Source organism: Athene noctua, chromosome 1, assembly GCF_965140245.1.
Source record: "Athene noctua chromosome 1, bAthNoc1.hap1.1, whole genome shotgun sequence".
Lineage (NCBI taxonomy): Eukaryota > Metazoa > Chordata > Aves > Strigiformes > Strigidae > Athene > Athene noctua.
In genome coordinates, this window is record NC_134037.1 from 126,451,117 (window position 1) to 126,466,333 (window position 15,217).

General features: G+C 35.6%; 1 protein-coding gene across 1 annotated transcript in view; it reads left to right on the top strand.

The window, feature by feature from the left end:
- PPP3R1 (protein phosphatase 3 regulatory subunit B, alpha) overlaps positions 1–15,217 on the top strand; it is a 40,368-nt gene that overhangs the window by 14,478 nt on the left and 10,673 nt on the right. The window contains exon 2 of the mRNA XM_074920732.1: positions 8,772–8,811. Within this exon, the coding sequence (XP_074776833.1) occupies positions 8,772–8,811 (40 nt within the window). The remainder of the gene's footprint in view (positions 1–8,771; positions 8,812–15,217) is intronic.

The following is a 15,217-nucleotide window of genomic DNA, read 5'->3' on the forward strand; positions in this document are numbered from 1 at the left end:
AAGTGGCTTCCCTTAAAATGACTGACAGAGCTTGAGCAGTGCCATGACTGGATTAGGTGGTGACTAAGGAGTAAACTGCAGGCTTTTCCTAAGATTTGTATAGTCTTTTTTGCCTCATGCATCCTGAAGGGGGATGTGGTAGAACCTGATGTACATCTGAGAGGGAAGAATCTTCTAAAGAATCATCACTACTTTTGTTATAAACAAGTTGAATAAATGTATCTAAAATAAGGTTTTTGTAATAAGGCTTTTTATTTAAGTGTGGCAAAGGGAAGTGTAACACTTAACTCTGCATACTTGTGAAGTACAACAGTGCTGGAATGCTGCAACAGCTTTAACCTGACTTGATCTCTGCTGTAATCCCAAATCCTGCAATCCCCTTTGCCTTGGTTCATTATCTCTGATGTCTGCAATTTAAATGCCATATTGAAGAATTAGGTATTAATCTTTTTTGAGTTCCTTCAGTTCTGAAGGTCACAGTGTTTTCTTTAGAGTTGGGATTAAAAAATTTAGGCTACTTTGGAGATAGCACATTTAAAACTTTAAATCTTCTCTTTACAAAGGTAAGTTAAAACAAGCTTTTTTTTTTTCCCCTAGCAGTGCCCTTTTTGAGTACAAAATGTTTGTAGCCTTTCTTGATGTTTGCTGTTGATTAGCATGCAGATGAGATTAATTTAGAATTTTAACAGCTGTAAGACCTGTGCCTTGTACCTGTGTAGTTTTGCCTTTCAGTTAAGATCATACATAAAAACTGAGCACTGAGTCAAGTTCAGTGGTTTATCAGAATTCTAGTAAAACTTCCAAAAAGTGTAACAAAGTGTTGGGGGCAAATTTTACCAAAGCTTCAAGGGATGATAATTACACTTGTCAACAGGTGTAGTAGAGAGCACGGTTTATACTGTAGTCCCAGAATGGAGACTGTAACCAAAGATGAAGGTGGAATGGAAGAGTATGTTGGCGGCTTATCTTGTTGGTCTTAAACAGCTAGGTGGAATTGTAACAGGGATGCTGAGGAGTTGTGGATGTATCATGCTGAATAGTTGTATCCTCTTGAAAACTGTGGCTGCCAGAAAGTGGAAAACGTCTCTACCTCCTCAGAAGGAAACCATAAATTGATTGGACAGCTAAGTGTTAACTAAATATAGCTGTAAAACATAATTTTAACCCCAAATGAAACTCATCTGTTTTCTCTAGCTCTTACAGATTATTAAAGTATTAGAAAAGATTATTAGACTTTCTAAAGCATTTGCCACTTCAGATATTACATTATCTGGGCCATTAAAAACATGCTTCTCAGGTTTTTTTTTCAGCTCTTGTAGAATTTACATTTGAATATATTTGTGTATGTGAATAAAAAGTAGGGGAGAACATGTTAGCAATCCCTTGGCAAATTTAGAGTTGAAAAATGTGTACGTTTTTGCATTAAGGTGCAACATCTTGTAGGAAATGCTAACTAAATACCAAGATTTAAGGTCAATACATAAATTTCATAGTTTGCTTCTGTAGATGTATCTTGTGTTCAGAGGTTCAGAAGAAAATAACTATAAGCCATTGCTATAATATGCACCTGGTTTCTGGCTGACTAAAGAATTAAGGAAACAAATGGTGGGTACTCTCCCATAAAAATACTGTTTGTTCTTGCTAACATATCATTGCAAAATTTATTTGGTAAAGACCACGTTCTGTGTTACTTTCATGACCCATGCCTTCTGTGAATTGAATATAATGGCAGTTCTAGCTGTTGGAATTTTAATAATTAGAAATTACAGATTTTTTAATAAGAAATTTGACTAGAAAAGCAGGATAGCACAACTGAAATTCCAACTGAATGGCTGAGTCCTTTACTGTCACACCTGTGGTCTGTGCCACTTAGCTGGTACTGTTACTGCTGCTTCTGTGTTCTTTGCCTTTTCTTATTTTTTTGCTGTCAACCCTTGCTTTTCTGGATAATGTATAAAAATTGCTTTCTTGTTTGTAACCTGTTTAATTCCTTCTGTTGCTTATGTGGACAACTGAGTGTTCACTCACAAGGTGCCCAGATCTGACAGTCCAAATGCCAGAAATGAAATGGTTTCCAGCTTTCAGGTACTATACTGGACTTCTGGACAGAAGGTGATGGCTACAAAATATGTGGTGGGACTCTTCCACAGCTTTGATTACAAAAATGCATAAGCAGAGCTGAAGTTGTGAAAATTGTGTAATTGTGAACGTTCAGTAAATTTGCATCTTAGTTGGATTCAGTTTGGAAGTCTTGAATCTTAAACTGCTGGCATACTGTTTTAGCTTTGGGATTAGAGGGGCAAGGAATTAGGCTGTCCCTCAGAAGAGTGAATGGATTTGTTGATGACTAGGTAAAATAATGTCAGATTAGGAAGTGTAGTACAGGATACTGCTAGAATATATTTAATTTTGGAACCTACTGAATGTGAGGCTGGTGTCAGGCATTTTTATGTGTTTCTTTAGTTCCATCTGTGGGTCATAGTTTCAGAAACTAGGCTGAGCATTTGGAGTCAGCAGTGAAACTGTCACTGCTCTTATATTGCTCAATCTTCTACATGGTTTCTAATTTCTTGGTTTTGCTTGATTCTTTTGCATCACAATATCTGACTCAACATTAATATGATCATAAGAACCTCAGAGGTAAATTTATTCTCTTAATATTTGAGTAGAAGAGAGATGCTAGTTCTGAGGAGCTAGGATTTAGTGGAGTTGCACTGTGTGCCTGTGATACTTTCATGCAAAGCAAGTACCTAGTAGTTGCTTTGCATAAAACAGTGTAAAAGTCACCAAGTTGTTTTAAATGTTAATTTGTAAATCTTTGCAGTTAGTCTTCACTATTATCAGCTCTTACATTAAGTCCAGTCTTGGTTTTGGGTAACTGCCTTGTTGTGATATCCTGGTTTTAAGTAGATTTCTTTTAGTGGCTGCAAGGAAAAGCCTAAAAGTTGACTTAATTGCTACGAGTCAAACACAAATGCCAGATTCCCTAGCGATCTTATCTAAGACATCTTCACAAGTTCCATTTTGTAGTGTACAAATTAGATATTCCTGTTGAATATACTGGAAGATAATCAGTAAGACATTTTTTCTTGATTCTTGGACTTATCTCAGGATAAGACACAGCTCTTCTTTATTGAGTAGTTTAAGGGTGTTTGGGTTTTTTTGTTTTTAATCAGATGTAAGCAAAAAAGGCAAAGTATATTCACAGTTTCTGAATGGGGTAGATGAAAGTGTTTTTCTTGCTGCCTTTTTCCTCTCAAACCTTACTCCTGTTTGTCTTGTGGTATCTACAGAAACTTTGGGCATGTCTTTCAGCTGTGCTTTGGTAAACTCCTTTTAGGCTTTAATTGCTCTGATAAATCACATGAAATGTACAAATTATATTAGGTGAGATCTTCCATATTTTGTGACCAACATTTAATTCAGAAATTCTAATATTTGAGTGGCTTAAAGCCTCATGGACTTTGTCTGAAATTCATTTCAACAAATACTTAAACCACTGTGGACGTGTCTGTGTGGTGTGTTCTGTTCATGCAAAAATTAGGGTCTTTTTAGTTTGCCAGCTTGCCTGGTGTTTGTTGGTGAAGAATACAGTGCCAACCCATGACAGCCAAAGCTCTTGTAACTTGTTAAACGATGGTCATTTACCAAAGAAAAAACCCAAACAAACCCAAGCTTCTTTTCACCAAGCTGGCAGTTCTTCATTGCTAAAGCCTTGTGAAAATGGCAATACATGGAAAATGAGCTCGAAGGAGGACCTAGAGGAGGACATCTCTGCAACAGGTAATTTTCATTAATCATTAATTTTGGTGATATGGAGAAGAATGAGAAAGAAGCATTTTGTGTGTTTGTGGAAGAAGGGTCTTTTGAGTAGGCTCTTTTAAAATGCTGACTGTCAGCTTCTGCCATCTTTCTACTTAACACTACTTTTCTAGTTGTAGTGGATGAAGGAAGTAATCTTTTTGTGTAACTTGAGAATTGAAGTTCATTGTCTTGATAATCCCTAGTTCTGACCCCCAGCTGACATGGCTTGGTTAACTGTTCCACTTTTGCGTACTGTAGTTTCTTTCTTGTAATAACAAAGACAATTAGTAATGTAGAAGGTGCAGGAGCACATGCAGGAAGCACAACATACAACGTGTTGCCAGCACTCCATGAGGTGCCCACATATCAAAAATGCAAATACAGAAACATGGGTAGTGTTCTGTTTCTGTGGGAAGCTTTGATGCACAGGTGTGACAGCCAACTGCAGCGTCAAGGCAGTTTGCATGTTTGAGGCCATTTACAGCAAGGATGAGTTTATTACCCTACTTTATGTTCCTGCAGAAATCGTTGTAAATCTGACAACTACTCTGCATGTACTAAAGAGATTTTAGGAGGCATCTTTTGCCACTTGTTGAATTAATTCGTTGTCTGGCTATGGAAAAAAGTCAAAAGATTTGAAACAATCTCACATAAACCACCTTTTAGGACTAAATTTGAGATGAGTCCTAAACTGACATTGTGTCTTGCTGGCATTTAAACACATTTTCTGCTTTTATAAAAGCAGAAAACTAATTAAAGGCTGACACTAAGTTAAGTGTCTGAAATACTTAGAAAATCATGCAGAAAAGTAACATACAATGAAACAGATCTAGAAAGCTTATTCTACTAATATATGCTGAAGAACTGTTTTGCAGTCTGATGTCTTACAGTGTACAAGCTGTTTTGTGTAAATAACTTCAGCTAAGAATTTAGATTCTCTTGTTAATTTTGCTAATGGCAAACTTCCTTTTTTATTTTCTATCCACAGCTCTTCATGTCCTTCGCTAAGATGAAACTTGTCAAGATAATTGCCCTTAACTATCCTATCTTGAAGGAGCTTGTACAAAACTGATCTTAAGAAGGGGGAGTGATTAGTATTTGGAGTAACTGCCACAGAAAAAGAAATCAAGAAACACATTTTTGTGGACAATCTAAGCAGATATGAAGGCTGAAGTCACTCAAAAGGTTGTCCTTAATCAGTAAAAAGGCACAGCTGCTGAAAGGAAAAAAAAATAAGTTGCAATGAATATTTCTTAAAGGAAAAATCACATGTCATATAAACTGATATACTGTAGTGACATGTTTTGACTTCTCTCTAGTAAATTGATACCTCTGCAGTGTTCAAAGTTTGGTCAGCCTTCTGTTAGTAGACTCTGGTCTGTTCCTTGATCATGTAATTATTTCTGTCTGTAAGTCATTTTGCTGCTGTTTAATCGGGAATTTACAGGGATCTAACAGCATTCAAGAAAATGTCAAGATGATTCTAAAATGATAAGGCTATTCAAAATATCCATTGTATTCCAGCCACTTGTTCTAATCATGTGACTCGAGAGAAGAGAGTTGAACTCCAGCAGTAGGGTAGTATACCCAGATGCAGCTGAGGAAAGCACGTTTTTTACTAGGCATAGGTGCCAAGTAAACTTCTTGTGGAGTGTTGACGCTGTACAAGCTGTGTTTCTTCAACAAACCATGTGTCACTCGTTTCTAAATGTGCCAATATGGTGTGTGTGAGAGGATACTCTCACTTCATGTGAGGTATGCTAAATATATAGCTGGTAGGAAATACTAATGTTATAATGAGTTTAAGCTGGCAATCTTAACCTTGTTACTCGATACATTTATTTGTATAAATCAACTTTTCTGCATCAGAGATTAAATGACATGCTGTTTGGAGATTTTACAGTTTCTTTTGTCTTTATAAATGAGCATCATCTTAAAACTATTAAAAAATGTGTCTCATTTTGCTGAATAAGGTTTATAATTACAGTGATTTTTTGCAATAGCTGTCAAATTTTCTGTTAGTGCATTCAATCACAAAGTAATATTTCCAGCATTCTTTAGAGTGCTACCTAGTCCTGGTGTTAAACTTTGGTAATTCTTTGCATTAAAACTGTACAGATGGAAATGTGTACCTGATTTTTTTCCTTTTTCTTAAAGGGCTCATTTGATACTTTATGAAGTCTCATAGCTGTGCTTTTTTTCATAACACATTAATGTGGATATAGCTCTAGACCTTCCATCTTACTACCTATCTATTCTTAAACAGCAAGAAAGTACTCAACCTATTTAGCACTTGAGTTTCAGGACTTCTATCTCAGAGAGCATATGTACACATACTGATTGTATATGGGCAAAAATAAGTGACCTTTTTGTATTGCTGTTCAGAATATGATGAAGAATGCCTGCTGCCAAAGCCAAATCATTAATCTTCATCTCTGAGAATCAAGTCTTTGGTATAGAGGAACACCTTTGTGTTTGTCCAGGTCACAGCTGTGCAAACAGGATTCTTGGCATGACTAGCTTTAACATTTATTTGTATGGAAAAAAAAAAGGATTAAAATCTTTTTAAAACTTGGGAGACTTTTGGATTCTCCTGTGAAGATGAACACTCAGCACATCAGTAGCAGGTAACTACTTTTTAAAATACCTTTTTCAAATACTGTGTAGCAAAAACTTGAGTAATCATGCAACTTTTACTTTGTTGCTCACTAGATTTTTCTAATTTTTTTGTAGATATTCAAGTTCCAGTCCTGGATAGGTAAGTACTCTTAACACTTCTTTTTAGCAGCTACTGTTTTACAGAGAAACTAAACTGAAGTTTATTCACTTTTTTCCTCTACTCTCCAAATGGTTTTTGTTAGGCTACTTCATTTAGATAACTAGATTAGTTACATAGATTATGGCTTAGTATGTGCATCTAGATGCGTAATAAGACTCCTTATAAACATTACACTTAGTTCATGAAATGAAGAAAGTTGTTATCATTTTAAAAATTTTTTCCTGCTCAATTTTCAGAAGCATTTTGTGCTTTTTATAGGCAGATTGATTTAAGTAGCCTATAGTAGAATTAACTTTCTCCCAACACCTCAACAAGGATGTATGTGCCCAGAACAGTCTTCTAATGTAGTTATGATTGTATATTTGTGTGTGCATGTGCATAAGTGCACTGGTTTTAATTCAACTTTCTCCTTTAATTTGCAGCCTTCCAGTCTGGTGTTTTTCTTGCCTCTTCATGACCTCGTGTCTTGAGCAGCCTAGCTGGATCCCCTGGTTCCTGTTTCTTCTTGTTTCAAAATTCTGCTTTCCTCAATTTTAAATCCCCCACCCTTTTATATTCATATACATACACTAGGCTTTTACTACCTGTTTTGGTCTTCGTGTTGTTTCTAAGACTTCAATTGGGTTCCGTCCAAGATTTCCCAAGTGGCACTGTTCTCCTGGATTCCCTGCCACAATGGAATATGTTTCTCTTGTAGAACATCTCAGTGATGCTTTTGAGGTTTTAGGGACCTGATGGTCCTTGTCCACATTTCTATTCTGCTACTTTGTCTTGCTATAAATAGACATTGGGGAAGAAGTTCAGGCTCTATTTTTTGCTACTCTACTTACAAAGTAAATGGATTATCTTTTTAAAGAAGCAAGAATGCTTGTGGTTTGGGGGGCATAAGCAAAGTGAATATGTTCTAGAGGTAAAAAAAAAGGCAAACAACGCCCCCAGCAACACATCTCTTCTTCAGACATGTTTAGATTCATGAAATGTTTGTTCTGCCCCTTTTTGTCCTTATTAGGAAAGGCAGTTGCATGCTTCCAGGCTAAATGTAGTTCTTCCTTTTTTTTTTTTTCCTTCTGTCAAATAATATCTGTATTTCTGTTCAATTCTGTATAATTTTGAGTCTTTCTGTGCAAGTGCTCAGCTATGGAATCCCTTACACTACACACCATAAGAGAAATACTGCTGAATAGAATGTGTCTTAGACTAACCTTAAATGTTTTGTTTTCTTGTATAAAACACTCCCTTAAAAATAACTTTTTGAAAATGTTTGGTTATGAATCTCTTCAGTGATCTGGTTGCTTCTTTTACTGATTCCAAAAAAATATTAAGCATGCGTTGTATTGTGATCTTCTCTGACTCAAAGTGAGGGAGGCATTTGGGGGGAAAAATAGCAACTTATAATTTTAGTGTCTTTTGGTGTTCATATTGCAGTAGTTACAGATCTAAGTGTGTGTGAGTTTAAAGTGACTGTACCCTCAAGGTTTTAATTTTTCTTGCTATGACTGTGTTGTAGTGCAGCAAGGATTTAAAATCTTAGTTTAACTTTCCATTCCGTTACAAAACAGGAACATATTGACATAGTACATTACAAAAACTTAAATGTAAAGCTGTAACGTCTGAAGGTGTGGTTATGTAAACCACTTTTTGGCATCCTATGTGAATCCTTTTGGGGGGAGTGGGCAGGTGGCTTTGTGGAGAAAGGATGCTAATTGAGTAAGGTTTGTCATGGTAATTTATGAGGGCATGTCTGTTTCTGCGTATAAAATGGTAAAGTAGATTCTGTGAAGCCTTGAAATTAATTATTATTTTAACTTGAAAAAGAGCATTTGCATAATATTTAAGTAGTGAGTTTGAGTTCTGGAGTTTAGAATATGGGATTGAAGTTCTTATTGTTGTGTGGACTGCTGATATTTTCATGGGAATTCCCATCAGAGACCACTTGGTGGTTTTATATTTCTTCGTATGTTTTGGCAACATAGACCTATCCAAATAAAACAGTCTCCATGGTTGTTGTGTTATATATATATATATATATATATATATATATATATATATATATATATATAAAAACATATATTTAAAAATAACCATGTAACTTGTATTGCCCGAGATTTTTACAGTACTGAAACTTTAAAATAGTTCCTCTAAACTAAATCGGGAATAATTGCAACTTTGTTCTTTTTTTGTGTTTCAGGGAAATGAGGCAAGCTACCCTTTGGAAATGTGCTCGCACTGTAAGTTGTTTTTTTTTTTTTTTTTGCTACATTATATTGTTAGAGAGGTTGATCTTGGAGATCAATGTGTACAACTTCCATGAATGAATTTACAGAATTTACTGTTTGAAAAAATACACAGTTTATATACTAACCAAAAGAGTAAAATTACAAGGTGAAAGATTACCTCTGGAAAAAATGTAGCTTTTGCATTTAGATTATAAAATCAAAAATCAGTCCAGCTTTTGAAAAAACCTTTAAGATATTTTTTTAAATTTTTCTTTTAGCATATGAAACAAACATGATAGATTTGTTGTCTGTACAGCGAAGCATTATAACTGGTAGTTCAACTGGTGGGGCTTTTTCAGTCACAGCACCAGCTCCTCAGAGATGTGGAACAGCTTGTGCTGCAGCGTGTGCTGCATGAGGAGGGGAGTATACTGCTTAAGCTGTCTTTGCACCCTTAGAGGAAAGGGAGGTTGAGGCTAAAAGAGCATTTTTTTTCCTCTGTATGCTTGCAGCCAGACATCTAGGTGAGAAGCCACTTGGTGGTGTTCACTTTTGGCCACGTGAGCATGAATTTCATTGCTCCGTCTCATGAGGTTAGTCTACCTGGTAAAAATAAAGTATTTCTTGCCTAAAGTCAACCAGAGAAAGGGTTGTCTTATGAAATATCCCTGGGGTGTTATGCTAAATGTACTTATTTTTAACTGCTTTTCTCCTTGGACATTTTCCTTCAGCACTAAATCATGTGTAGACCTGAGTATGTGTGTATGGACTGCTTGATAAAATTCCTCATCTGAATCAAATCTTGTTTTTAAACAGGATAATAAATTCTTCAAGATAGAGACTGTCTTCTAGGTTGCTTTCACAATGCTAGTCACAACTTAATTCCAGCTCAAAGTCAAAACAGTGATAGAAATAAACATGGAGGAATCTTTTTCTAAATGTTTTTCAGAAAAATGAGGCTTTAGCCAGTAATTTGCAAGTCTTCTATGCCTAATACACATGTCCACATGAATTACAGTTTTGACTCATCAGTGTGTAAACACTTGAGAATCTTACCCGCAGCACTGCTTTGCTGTGTTATGCTTTCGGTGTGTATTTTGTTAAATATGGGTATGTGGGTGGAAGTTTCATATTTGGTGACTTCAGTAGTCTTTTCCTGAATCATATATATCAATCTTAGGTTAGTACTCCATTGGTCAGTTTTTTCTGGGGACAAAGTGGCTTCTGAAGATTTTTTTTTTTTTTTTTTATTTAAACTAAATAGGTCTTTGCCAGAGTTGTAAGCAGTGTGTTGCCATCCTTAACTTTTGATTCTAGGACAAGCTGTATTCAGTGGGAGCAACTGCCAACCTAAAGGTTTATTACTGAGCTTGTTTGCCCCTTTTTTATTGCAAAGAAAGATAAGATTTCCACATTAAGTTCTGTGGTTAAACTGTATGTTGAGGATATTGTGTAAATCTAAAGTTTTGCATTATTAAAGCTTTTTCTGCTTTGGCCCTTCTCACAGCATCAGTGAGCTGCTTCTCTGGGCAACATAACTGCATACACTGGGGAAGATGCAGTTATCACAGATCTCCCTTTGCTTGATTGTGCCTTATCACTGCCTGTGCTTAAAAATTCTGGATGCCTGAATATCCTCAAAGAGCAGGGTTCTTTGGGGAAACAGATGCATACAGTAGCATGTCTGAAGAAGTCCACTAAGTTAGGTATTCACCTTGTTCTTCAAATGTTAAATGTCCATGCTGCTTCCAAGTGGTTGTCAGTGACAGGACAAAAGCTTTTCAGTGCAATTCTATAAAATGTTTTTGAAGGTAATTTGATAATAATTTTGAATGGTTAGACTTTTGGTAGACTGTCAGCTATCAATAATGTATTTCTGCTGTCTGCTGGATTGGTATTGAGACATAACCTTTGGCTGGTGCTGCAGTTGCTATTTTGGAATCTTGTTTTATAAGAATTTTGTTTTAAAGTTGGCAGTTACAAGTAGCAAATTCAGGATACTGTGCAGAGCATGTACACCATTAAATAGTCAAGAATATTCTTTTTACCTTTCATTTTAGAACATTTATTCTTTTCAGTGGGTGAGCTAGTGCTCCAAGATTGGATTCCTTAGAACAGTGTGGATTTGTTTCTCAGCTGTGTTGTCTGAAAAATTACTGAAAATGTAGTGCTGTCTTAAATGGTGAAAATTTGATGTAAGCCAAACTATGTTAAATTATCTGTAAGAAAAATTTATCATAGCAAAAAGCTGTGAATAAAACTATTTTATAGTATAGTAATCAATACTTTATAGTACAGTATTTTATAGTGGAAAGTAGGTTTTAGTATAGTATTTCATAGTATAAACAGTATTTTATAGTATGTTTTGTTTTTAGGATAAGGAGCCTAGTATCTCTTCTAATTTAGGAGATTGTAATTGACACATCTGAAGTCATGAAAAGGATTAGGCCAGCTGTGTGTAAGCATATACAAGACAAGTGGTTGAATGTGTTCTCAAGGGCGTCATCTTTTTGAAATCTGATCTCCCAAGACTGAAATGGCTGTCTTGGTTGCCACTCTGAAACATTATATTCGTGAATCAGACAAGACTGTAGATAGAGGTGAGAGCTTTTGCTGAAGGTCTGTTTTATTTGGAGATCTCTGCAATCCATTCTTTTTTTTTTTTTTTTGGGGGGGGGGGGGAATTTTTTAACCTGGAAACATTTAAAATAAATTTCAGAACATGTTTTATTTACAAACTCTTTTTTTAATACTTTAGCAATATTCTTCTTTATAATGATTTCGTATTTGAAAAATATGTGTAAACTAGGCAATTTGGGACCACCCTCTGGTATGTTTTTTGTTAGTCATAACTTTGAGTCAGTATTTGAAGAGTACCTGAAAAGCCAACCTTTTAATTACAGGTTTAAATATTTAGGTAAACACTTAGATTTCAGAAGTGCCCAGCATCTGGTGCTGATGTACAACTTTTCTAAGGTTTGTACACTTTGCTGACAGCTGTGTAAGTTTTGTACTTTGCAGCAATGGATGTATAGTGCTTCTGAATACATAATCAATTTTCCTGTTAAAAATCACTGAATGTAGTGGATTTGAGATCTGTATTTTTAAAGCATTCTTTACTTTTGACCATTATTAATAGCCAACTAGCCATGCACCTTTAGACTAGAAAAAATATCATTAAAACAAATTTTCTGAAATTACACTTTTCAATGTAGAGCATATTGTACTGCAGAAATTAGCTTTTAATTAAGCTTTTTTAGTTGCCCCTTGAATGCTTTTTACAATACTGTCTGAGCATCAGTTATGTGACAGCTTGAAACAAGCATTTTAAAACATCACAGATCATCCTCTGTATTGGGGGAAAGGAGTAGGGTATTCAGTAATAGTATCAACATACTAATGTTCAGCTTGAAATATAAAACTACTGTACTAAAATCGGAGTTAAAGAAAGCATTTGCATGTGGTTTCTTGGAAGCATGAAGTTCTTACATTTTAACCTGATTCATCACATTTTTAGATGCACGCAGATGTATTCAAGGTATGAAGCAGGTATTTTGGCTCTAGAGTTTTGATACTTGAATGAAAGAGGAATCTTGAAAATACTGATAGTTATTTAACCAAAAATCCTTAATACTGGAACTGCTTAAAAAAACCTATCTCACATTAGTTGCGAGGTAAATGAAATTCAAAATGCATTATTAAATAAAAATAACTGTGCTTTAGAACAGTGAATAATTTGATGTTTCTGCAGGCTCCCCAGCAAAGCCTTTTAAAGAAAAACATTTAACAAGTGTTATTTCTAGCCAGTTAGTAAGTTTGTAAGCTCAGGCATCTGTGCCAAGTGGATGAGATACTTTTCAATTCTGCTGAAGAGTATGGGATGCATAGACCTCATGTCAGTTGGTAAGCAAAGCACAAAAAAGGCTAACTTGAGTTTGAGGTTAGAGGAACGCTCACTGCGGCCAGAGTTTAAGGAAGCTCAGTCCACTGTGATGAGTCACAGGCAAACTCTGCCTCAAATGATGTAAACAAAGCTTGATCCTCCTTGTTTTGCTCAGTGATGTTATTACCCTGTTTACACTATTGTGGACTTAGACCTCCTTTGGATTTCCTAGTGTTTTCACCTCTATCCTGGTGGTTTGAGTCTTGTAAAATTCTATCTACTACTGCCACCATCAGTCCTTCCAGCTCAGAAATCTTCACTGTATCTGAACTATCCTGTGCCTTGCATTTCCAGGATAGCTTCGGGGTTGTTGTGTGGGCACTGTGTTGCCTGTAATTACCGAGCCTTCAGAGTTGCAGGAAAGGTGCGAAATACCGAAGAAAAAGGGGTCTTGTAATAGGGGCACATCTGTCATAGGTGAGGAAGGACTGTTTGTCCACATTTGTGGAGGAAATTTGAACAAAAAATAAATAGGGTGTTTTTGAAATTTGCTGTTCTACAATAAATATGTGCTGTTTCCCTTTAAAAATTCAAAAGAAAAATTTAGAAAACCCCCCCAAACCAACAAAAAAAACACAAACCCAGAAAACCTACATGAATTTTAAGCAAGCTCAGCCCAGGCAGAGAGAATCAGAGGAAGTGATGACTGTGAATTAAAGAAAGAACAGACAAAAACTATGTAAATTTAAAATAAGGATTATACTGTAATGCATTCATCCCTTATTTTATATTCTTACTATTTTTTTTTTAAAGCTATTTTATGAAGACAAAGATGTTACTGAAATGATTTTTTTAAAGTGTATAAGCTTCTTAAATTCCAGCTTATGGAAAGGAACTTAAAGGTAGGTGAGGTCCTTGCCATGTATTTAAGGAAAAAAAATTAAATTGTTCTGATATGAAATTCTCATACAGTTGGTTATGAAACACTGATCTGCAGATGTTTTTTTATCCATATATGTTCACTATAAACAGAGGCCTTTATGCTTGTGAACTACTAAAGGAAATTTTCCTATTCCAGTAATTACATTGATTTTTCATCATGTTCTCCTCCAAGTACTGTCATCCATGCTGTGTCCGTTGCCAGAAACAAAAAGTTGGACGAGATTGATATTTGATCAGCTTTTGGCAGAGATACTAACTTCTTCAGTAATGTTCTTTGACTTGTTTTTTCCCCCAGGAGTAGAACCTCAGCTCTCCAATGCGGGCAAACCCTTTGCTTGAATGTTTCAAGGTTAGGAATGAGAAATTTGTAATACCCATTTCTAGTAGAAACTGCTGTTCAGCATCTGTACCTGGAATCTGTATTGCAGGTGAACTGCAAATGACCATATGAGATATGAAGCTGGATGTGTGCATGTGTGGTGAAAGAGTAATGAACATTTTAGAAGTATGAGGACACTCTTATTTTCATAATTTAGGCAGTTGCTTTGCTGCAGCTCAGCAAAACACAAACGTTCTTGAGAAATATTCTTACATATGTCTGCAACATCTTCCTATTCCCATCATCTGAGTCCTGTCTTTATCATCCATAATCTTGACCTCCTTGACTACAGCCTTTAAAAGAAAAATAAATTGGTGATTTATCTTCTCTTAAGAACTGCTGGTTTGTAAGTTTAAGTATCTGGCTAATTACAAATGCAAGGCTGGTTAACTAACAGTGGGTCTTATGACCAGCAGGTGATGGCGGACCAAGCATCACTGCTTAACATTTTGTGCTAGGGATCAGTTTCTGAATGTCCCAATAAAAAATATTCTTTTAAATTCATATTGGTAGGTCTTGATAGAGATAGTTTCTACGGGAGCAGACCAATGTGATGTCAGTGTGATCTGTCTTTTTTGCCAGCTGTAATAATTTAAAGCTATGTAGCAGTGTTTGACTGACTTACATACATGGTAATTAGTGCCACTTCATAGCAGAACACTTACAAAACTCTAGGTTTCACTTTCAGTCTTTGCTTGTAGTAAGGAAAAATATCATGGACTTCAGTCCATTTCCTGATTTGGGAGCTGGAGTAATGAAATAAGGCTTTGCTTAATGCTGCCTCTGGGTTCTGAGAAAATGATGCTGTCTGATGACTGCTGGTCTTCAGTCTTGCCTCAAGCATCACTTTACATCCTGATTTGTAAAATTGTCATTGCTGTGTTTTCATACTTAGGGTTTTCTTAAGGGTAAGTTATAAATGTTTAAAAACTTGCAATTCATTAATTCATGAGTTTGTGTGGCAAGGGAGAAGAGATCCAGCTATGTTAATGCTTCCTTCACTTTTCTCCATTGTGATTTTGTGAAGTTACAGAACTATGAAATATTTCATGTTGCTTAGGAGGCTTTAATATTTAGATTTTAGTCACTGATAGTTTTTCTATTAATACTGGAAGTGAGATTTCACTGATCTGGTAAAAGGATGAAAAGTGCATTGTATACACTAGGTAATACTTTCACTTTGCTGCTTAGTTGTTTTAAAGTGAAGGTGTTTT